Raw genomic sequence first — 9585 nt, forward strand, 5'->3', positions numbered from 1 at the left:
CTTTTTTGCAAATTAGGGCAATAAAACAGCAGGCTTCCCGACGCCATGCTCACAGTTTACAAGCCTGACCTCGCCACAGATTCAGACAATAAAAGGCATATTCTAATAATCCTTGATACCAAACATTTTGTATAAAAAGAAATCTGTTTTAATAGAATAATAAGCTTTTCTGATCATTCATGTGTCTGAACAAAAATATATGCAAATGTATTTGGAAAGATGTGGGGACACTTCAGGACATCTGGTCCTATGTAGTCTATTTAAATCCCTGGATGATATATTATCAGTGCAGCCTGTAAGTATTTGGACAGTGGTATAATTTCTGTTTGGCTAATTTTCCTGTTTTTTATACGGAACAATGAATGTGAGATTAAAATCCAGATTTTTGCCTTTATTTTGAGTTTATTTACAGCCATTATACATAGCCCCCCATTTTAGGTGACAATAAGTGACTTCTTCAGCGGTTTCTGGGTCAGCTGTATTCAACCGCTTTCGAGTGCAGTTATAAGAAAGTTTTCAGTATCTAGTCATCTAGGTTCTGACCAGTGGAGGCTCCTCCATAGAGGTGGAGGAGGCCTGGCCTCCCCAATAATTTGAGAGTAGAGAGAGATTAAAAAAAAACAATAAATATATTTATTTTATTTATTTATTTTAACAAAAAACATATTTTTTATTTTTTATATTCATATTATTTTAGTTTTGTTCATAAATCTAAATTTTCCCATGGCTAAAACCCAATATTGCAATTGTAAAGCAACAGGCCAGATTTCCCTATCAGTTTGTATTAAGGGAGGCCAGGCCAGGCCAGGCCTCCCCTAGGAAATGAGATTCTCATAGAAGTCAATGTAATGCATTTTTTTTCATGCCAATATGTGATTGGCCAGATCACTGAAAATGGGTGGGCAATGGAGGCCTGGCCTCACCATGCATTGTGTCCAGGGCTGAAAGATTGACATTTTGTTCGTCCAATCACATGCTACTGGTTCATTTGGAATCAACTATCCTTTCCTTTCCTATTCAACACAGAAGCCATTTTGAGAATTCGCTAGTCACTTCAGTCAAACAAACACTCGCCATAGTGGCTACGAGTGTCCTATCAACTTGTGCTTTTCAGGAAATTTAGAGAACACCCCTGGCTATCATCCCTGGAGTTTATAGCTCATTTGGCCAAACACTTTTGCTTAAAACTACCTCGGAAGTCGGCGAGATTCTAGCGCAATTTGAGATCTTGGGCTGGAGATATGCAGATTCCAGATACTAGGGAGTGAGAATGACATTCAATAGGTCATGTTAGACACCATTTGGGATTTATTGAACAGTTTTATTTTTAATGTAGTCCATTTCGTTTTATTACAAGTCAATTTAATAATCTTCCATATCAAATTACCGAATTGTTGCTCTGTGAGGAAATTCACTCTAAATACGAATAGAGTGCTGCCCTCTAGTGGATAACGTTAACATTAGATAAAGCCAACTGGAACCATATTTTTACATATTTTATATTAAATATATTGAATAAAACTACATATGATAAAGAAAGTGTTATCTTATCTTTTTTATATGATAAACTTGATTAAATTGGTGATTACATGTTGAAGCTGTAGAAGAATGAAAAATGTAAGCTAAACAAAATTGTTTTTAACTACATAATTAAAATTCCTGCCTTTTACACATGTTCACTTGGCATTTATATTACATCCAAATGTCATTTCTCAGCTTAATTATCAGGCAGGCTCATAGACTTACAGCAATGTCATTTCTTCAGGAAGGCACAAGGCTAAGCTCTGCACAATGAATTTCATCAGCCAGAACTTTCTGACTGTAGCTTACACTCCAAATAGTATGCCTTTGGCCAGCACAAAGACAGATAAGAGAACAGGGAACATTCCATCGCGAGTGAAGTGAGCAAGCGGAAAAAAATGGCCTCCTCAATTCTGGATGTCACCAGCCTCCACTGGTTCTGACATTTCTAGTTGGCATTTGTCAACATTGAAAATGTTTTTTGGCGCTTTCTGAATACCTCAATAAATATTGCCAAATTAATTGAGTTGTCTGACTGAAATAACTTTGGTTGTCGAGCCTGAAAAAGAGGGAACTAGGAGCAACTGTGGTCAGAATTAAATGCAAATATCAATTTCGGTCTTGAGCAGGAAAGTTTATTATGAACATTATGTTCGGCCTTTCCATTCTGGTACAGCTGGTGAATACATACCACAACCAAACAACAACAAAACGATTGGGCCAAACAACCATTTGGAGTACAAATCCTTCTACTTGTTATCACTTAGATTGAAGACCATTACTTTAATCGGGCTGTTATACCGAAGAGTGATTCATGCTGATTCATCCTGGCAGTGGAGGTGACTGAAAATTGCTTTATTTTGCACACTGTTTCACATAATTCCCAAATCAATATATGGCAAGTGTTAGTTTTATGTTCAGAAATCAAAATAACCCTCCTCTGTTAGACAGAGACTGGCAGGTAGTTAAGTATGTCTAATCATGCTGGATTTATTTGGTTCCCAGGGAACCATTTGTTCGATATTTGTGGGAGTCCTTTCTGAAGTCTTATTCACACAAGGCATTACCTCCCAGAAACGAAAGACAAAAACAAGTCTCCCAAAAGAATGAGTTGCACACTGCAATGAAAAACAAACATACCCAGTAGTGATGTAGTAATTATAAGATAGGAAGGCAGCTCCCCTCTGCCAATCCCTCAGCAAGAGCGCTCTGCAGGCAGGCTTTTCTCTCCAGGCAGGCTTTTCTCTCCAGGCAGGCTGTTCTCTCCAGGGAACTTCTTGTCCCAATCTTGTTACTTTGGTGCTTTTTGTATGAGGACTGAACAAGATGCACGTCGGACAAAAATGGCAGAAAACACAAACACCATGATTCATCAATTTTTTATTGGTGGTATTAAATTCCCAAAAGTCTGTGGCTCCAGATAAGTTAACAGAGATAAAAAGAGATATTTAAAGATATGCACTTTTTTACTTCAAGAACTATACTGCAGAACATATAGGAAACATTCTAAATACAACCTTCATTCCTGATATTTCTTTCTGTGTTTCAGTGAGATTTTGATGGCATTTTCCCCATCATGTGCTTTTTGGTATTTTGCTCAGGCCGAAACAATATTATGAAACATTTAGGGACAAAAATGCAAGCGATCAGACCAAAGCTGGAAGCTAAAATAGCAAAGATCTCCACAGCTACAGTGAACTTTCCAGGTGAGCTGACATAAGCTGGTATAAAGGTGATCCAGACTGCACAGAATATGAGCATGCTGAATGTTATTAATTTGGCTTCATTGAAGTTGTCAGGCAACTTACGAGCCAGAAAAGCTAAAACAAAGCACAATATAGAGAGGAGCCCAATATAACCCAGGACAGCCCAGAACCACACTGCTGATCCTACATCACATTCCAGAATGATCTTGTCTTTGTAGTGCTTCATGTTCTTGTTGGGGAATGGAGGGGATACTGTTAACCAAAGCACACAAATAAGTACCTGTATAAGAGTGAAAGCAACAATACTTAGTCTCTGTTGGAGAGGCCCAAACCACTTCATGACATTACTGCCTGGAAGTGTAGCCCTGAAGGCCATTAACACCACTATTGTTTTCCCCAGAACACAAGAGATGCAGAGGACAAAGGTGATCCCAAACGCAGTGTGGCGCAGCATACAGGACCACTCAGAGGGCCGGCCGATGAAGGTAAGAGAGCAAAGGAAACACAGTTTCAATGAAAAGACCAGCAGGAAACTCAGCTCTGAGTTGTTGGCTTTCACAATAGGAGTGTCCCTGTGTCTGTAAAACACAGCAGCCACTGTAATGGCCATGCAGGCCCCAGTCACCGAACATGCTGCCAAGATGATTCCCAGAACCTCATGGAAGGACAAGAACTCAACAGGCTTGGTTATGCATTTATCCTTCTCAGCATTTGACCAGTAATCAGCTGGACAGGTGATGCAGTCCAGAGAATCTGAACAAAAGAGAGAAAAGCTCATTGTTTTCTCAATGTGTTATGGACACCCTTAAAAACATTATGTCCGTAATTCAGAAGCATGCATACTTTTTCAAATTTCATGACTGTACATTTTATTACATTTGAAATAGACTTCAAAATTCTAAATTTTGCTCCATAGACTTAAAATGGAGAAACACAATGCTAACTTGACTGTGGCTAATGCTTTGTTGTTTTGTGATAAATATAAATATACTCATTGAGTGTTTTAGACATGTGTCTGGGGGTCTGCATTTATATCATGCATTTATCTGTACAATTGATGCTTCTCATTCACCCATTCACACACACACACACACACACACTCACACACCAATGGCTGCCATGCAAGGCACCAACCAGCTCATCAGGAGCAATTGGAAGACAGCTTTCTTGCTCATTGAGAATTTGCCACACCCAGGACGGGATCGAATCGGCAACCATCCGACTGCTAGACGACAGCTCTTACCTCCGGACATATTAGTCTTCTGCTGCAGTAGTCTAGCCATTTATAGGTGTGTTTAGAGATGCTCTTCTGCATACCACTGTTGTAATTTGTGGTTATTGCATTTCTGTCACCTTCCTGTCAGCTTTGTCAGCTTATTAACAACACGTTTTTTGCCCGCAGAACTGCTGCTCACAGGATGTTCTTGTTTTTCACACCATTTTCTGCAAACTCTAGAGACTGCTGTGTGTGAAAATCCTGAGATACTCAAACCACCCTGCCTAGCAACAACAATCATTCCATGGTCAAAGTCACTTTGATCACAATTCTTCCCCATTCTGACATTTGGTCTGAAAAACAGCTGAACCTCTTGACTATATCCGCATGTTTTTATGCATTCAGTTGCAGCCACATGGTTGGTTGATTAATTATTTGCATTAACATGCTGGTGTACATGTCTACCTAATAAATTGTTCACTGAGTGTATATGTTCAGAATGTATTCATACTAAATGCAATATATTAATGTGCTACATTAAAGGGTTATAATTATTCCTGCTTTTCTGTACCTGAAGCGTTGCTGATTTCTCCCTCAGAACAGGGCACACAGTCGTAGCAGCAGACAGGCCTTCCTCTCTGCATGGCCTTCCGAGTGCCTGGGGGACAGCTCTCACTGCACACTGACATAGGCACCTTTAAACAAAATTTGTTTGATATTTAAAATTACAGCAATAGACATGGAGCCAACTTTCACAGGCCACCATATCTGTTGAAATATCATTGTGAAATTACCTGTGGCTGGCCACCTGCCCAGCTAATGTTCTTTTTCATGATGAGCACCTGTCCACCTGGAGCAGATTCATCATAGTGGCCCACAGTCACAAACTCCATGTGCCCATCCTTCACCTTCCAGTTCACTAACTCATAAGTGGCCACCGGATCCCCATTGGCATCGAAGGAGACTTTGTACCCATTCCTGGAGAAGTTTATTTTTCTCAGGTTCTCCATGACCTGATGGGAGGCAGTCAGAGGGCTCATAGTACACCAGTTAGTAAACTAATCAACTTTAATCATAAAAAAACTGAAAGTGAAATGTTTGCATTTGCTTAAAGCCTCAAAATTAAATTAAATGAATCAACCCTAACAAAAACATCAGCCTGCTCTCCATCAATATTACTAATTATGTATAGACCTATATAGATTGTGTGAGCATTTCATTATGTATTATTAGACTTTTTTTACTTCTACTGCTGTAGCCTGTCCACTTCAGATATTCTCTTCTGCATACCACTGTTATAATGTGTGGTTATTTGCATTACTGTCACCTTCCTGTCAGCTTTGACCTGTCTGGCCATTCTCCTGAAGTCTCTCATTAACAAGGCATTTCTTTCTGCTGCTCACTGGATTTTTTGCAAACTCTAGTGACTAGTGTGCATGAAAATCCCAGGAGATTCTGAGATAATCAAACCACCCTGCCTGGCACCACCAATCATTCCAAGGTCAAAGTTACTTCAAACACATTTTTACCCCATTCTGATGGTTGAAGTGAACATTAACTGAAGCTCCTGACCTGTATCTACATGATTTTATGCATTGCACTGCTGCGACACAATTGGCTAATTAGATAATCACATGAATAAGTAGGTGTGATAAAGTAAAAATGTTACAATTTTACTTTTTAAATAATGTAACATTTTTAATGAAGTGCTCAGTGAGTGCATAAGTGCATTTGAATGACTAGTCAAATCATTGCTCCAAACTAGCAAATAAGGCTTGACTAAAAAAATCCTTAGTCAGTGGCAGCCCTAATAATACCCTTAGCTATTGCAGTTGAAAGATCAGGAAATGGATTGTTTACCTGCCCTGGCTGAACCCGGATATGTGTGTTGCAGTGCGATTCATCTGTGCAGATGATGCTGTGCATGGCGTGGGCTATTGCATACACAGCCTTGTATACCATGTTGGAGATGCGCAGCTGGGATGTGTCCGTATAGGGATTATGCACATCTCCCAGATTCTGTTTTCCATCACATGGTTTCAGGCCTGGCGCAGTCTGAATACCCCCCAGGCTGCAGCCAAAAGCACTCTCCCAGAACTCAGTAAGGATGGGTGAGTCGGAAACCTGTGCTGGCCCCAGGTCCAGCAGGAAGTTTTGCAGCCCTGGAATAACCGAACGGGGAATTCCAAAACCGATGGCACCGGCGAACAAACGGAATTGCAACAACTTGTGGTTAGTGACCCAGGCCTCACTCCCAATCCACTGTAGTGGGGGCAGTGCCTTGCCTTCCAGCTCTGACAGCAAGACCAGCAAGTCACCCGAGGCAATGAATGCCACAATGACACGGGCCGTGGACCTGCGGATGACCTCTGCCACACGTTGCACTTTTGCACGGGGGTTGGTCCTGTAAATGGCCTCTGAGTACTCCACACAGATGCCCTCTGCCTGCGCTGCCTGCAGGAAGGCGGCCATCCCATTGTTCCCGTAGTCTGAGTCACTTCGCAATGCCCCAATCCAAGTCCAGCCGAAATGCTTGACTAGCCTAGCCAGGGCAGCTGCCTGGAAGTAGTCACTGGGAATGGTCCTGGAGAAGGTGGGGAACTGCAGCTTGTCACTCAGACAAGCACAGGTGGCAAAATGGCTCACCTATGGCTCCATGAATGAAAGGTGCACATTTTAAACAGTGAAATTTTATTCTAACCAAGAATATAACTGAATCAATATCACTGTCTACCTACCTACCTACTTATCTGTCTATTTGGAATTAATACACTACTGCTGTAGCCATTTGGAAAATTCTATCTCTTTTGGAGGAATCTTGACTGCAAGAAATATTGTGGCTACATTGGCAAATTATGTTAAAGATGTCTTCACAGAGACATTAACGAGTAAGACCAATTTGCTATAAAAACAGCAGGCCTACTATAGAAAAACATTTTTCATGTGTCTCTTGGATACATAAAGACACAATATTAATACAATATTTAATACAGTATATTCCAGGTTATAGGGTTCCGATTATATCTGTATGGTTACGCTAAGACTCGGAACCGTACTGGCCTCTTGGGTCGTCTTCACACTTGTTCCTGTGTTCGATCTGCACTTCATTGTACATTGCTCTGGATAAGAGCGTCTGCTAAATGCCTTGTAATGTAATATAATGTAATGTTCATGGCTCATCTCTACATTTATTTCAAATACATTTTTGAATGCAAGGATTATATCATAATAATTTATCACAACAGTGGAGGACTGGGCAGGAGGAGCTCACCAGGGGGATGCCGAGGGGTCCGAGAAGTCTGGACATGGCGATAGAAGGAGTGGAGCTAGACTCGCCCACAACAGCGTGGACAGTGGCAGACTTTGAGCAGGACTGGTTTTGAAAGAAGAACGGCTCAATGCCATTGGCAAGCTGGAATGCCACCTTCAAAGCCACTCGCATGGAGTAGCAGGAGTCATGGATCTGGTAGCCCAGAGTTATACCTGGCAGGAGCTCTGAACTGTTATTGATCTCCTTGATGGCAAAAACCATGGTTCTTGCAAAGCGCAGTTCCCGGAAAGCCAGACTGTTGTGAAGAACAATATGAAGAGTCACAAACATTGACATAAACATCACAGAACATTCAACAAGGTGTGAAATGACAATATGAAAATGTTTTAAGTGCACATATGTCATATTTAGATTGAAATATGAGTGGGACTTTACCTGGGTACACCATGAATACCAACAGATTATGGTATGAGGTAATATTGGAATTGTAATAAATAAAATATATAGATGGACAGGGACTGTTTAGAATTACAGAACATCTAAAGTTGCGGTTTTTCTCTTAACCCCTTCGCGCAAGCCCCCAAGTGGCCATGACACCATGAGAGTGCTGAATGCTGATAGGAATGCTGATATTCAGTGTTCCTGCAGCATGAGAGGATGCAACAAACTACTTGTTCCAGTTTCATTACTAAGTGAAGTACGAAAAGTAAAAGCAAGTGCTGCCATTACCATGTTTGGATTCTTGTTTAATTTTACCAAGCTCCTATCTACCATCAATATCTGGGTCTAAATATGCAATAAATATAGAGTCTTACCATTGGGTTTACACAGAGATGTCCCTTTCAAGATTAATTTACTGTCTTGAACAATCCGTTTTTGAAACAAACACGCAAATAGTAAGTGGGGGTAGGCATTTACATCAGACACACGGCACCCCAGTTGCTATTCACGCCATGGTAAAATCATTTCAGTTCATTCTGCTTGATTGTGAACTGTTTTACCTAGTAATGGACAGTACACACTATGGATTTACTCAGTCATCTACGTATAACGTTATGAACCAATAAACAGGCATGCAAGTTTTAATTTTTGTTTTCCTCCTACGCATGCAGGGTTGTCTTAACTAATCAGCCCAAGTGCTTAAAGGTGTGCTGCTCCCCACAGTATGATGCCGAGACCAGGAGCACATGCCGAGAGAGTGCGGTTTGTGTTTCGGTTTTTGTTTTGTCTGCACCCTGGAAGACAGTGCTGAAACGGGCAGCAATCCTGATTTAGTTTATTTTGTTGTTTTTGCCAGGAAGGGTGAAGGCTTTTAAATTATTTGTTTTTGTGTTAGTGTGGGTGTGCTCTCTCCTTGTGGCACACTAAAGTGCAATCCTGGTACTGCCGCATCTCCCTCCCAGGGTTGTCACACGGTGTATCACAATTATATTTCACAACATATTTTGTCCATATTAATATTTTGCATCTCCAGATTCTGAACATATGGCTGTCCTCCCTTCACTGACCTCCCTGTGCAGCGTGGCGCTTTGGGTCGACTGGTGTAGTTGTGCTCAGTGGTGGTCACATAGCTGTGGATGGTAAAAACTCCTCCGATCACAAAGTCCCCAGGCTGGGATAAAGAAGCAGGCCATGGGGTGCCCAGCAGTGAGCATCCAGACCCTGAATTTCCATTTACCAGAGTGAGAGCTTCAGCCAGAACTAGAACCAGCATGATCCACATCATCTCCATGCTTTCAGGACAGGATATGGCACTCTCTCATGTTTAAATACCCTGCTGCAGCACAGCCCCCTGGGCTTATATAGAGGAAGAGGCATTACCTTCTTAGTGAAATGCATATATGAGTGGCTATATATTATTTACAAAATGA

General features: G+C 41.1%; 1 protein-coding gene across 1 annotated transcript; it reads right to left on the minus strand.

Annotated features, from left to right (window-relative positions):
• Positions 1-3066: 3066 nt before the first annotated feature.
• On the minus strand, positions 3067-9332 carry LOC133108585 (extracellular calcium-sensing receptor-like). Its single transcript, XM_061218183.1, has 6 exons — positions 9223-9332; positions 7715-8009; positions 6304-7089; positions 5238-5456; positions 5015-5138; positions 3067-3980 (listed from the first exon to the last, which is right to left on the minus strand). The coding sequence occupies exons 2-6, from the start codon at positions 7973-7975 to the stop codon at positions 3067-3069; spliced, it is 2304 nt and encodes a 767-aa protein (XP_061074167.1). The 5' UTR covers positions 7976-8009; positions 9223-9332.
• Between the last annotated feature and the right edge of the window lie 253 nt (positions 9333-9585).

Source organism: Conger conger, chromosome 13, assembly GCF_963514075.1.
Source record: "Conger conger chromosome 13, fConCon1.1, whole genome shotgun sequence".
Taxonomy (NCBI): Eukaryota; Metazoa; Chordata; class Actinopteri; order Anguilliformes; family Congridae; genus Conger; species Conger conger.

What these genes read in the sequence shown, in the direction of transcription:
- LOC133108585 (XM_061218183.1), bottom strand. Translation starts at nt 7,975, where the DNA reads ATGGTTTTTGCCATCAAGGAGATCAATAACAGTTCAGAGCTCCTGCCA. An exon ending in TCCGGGTTCAGCCAGGGCAG is followed by an intron (nt 5,457 to 6,303) that starts GTAAACAATCCA and finishes GCCTCCCATCAG; the next exon opens with GTCATGGAGAACCTGAGAAA. An exon ending in AGAAATCAGCAACGCTTCAG is followed by an intron (nt 3,981 to 5,014) that starts GTACAGAAAAGC and finishes TCTTTTGTTCAG; the next exon opens with ATTCTCTGGACTGCATCACC.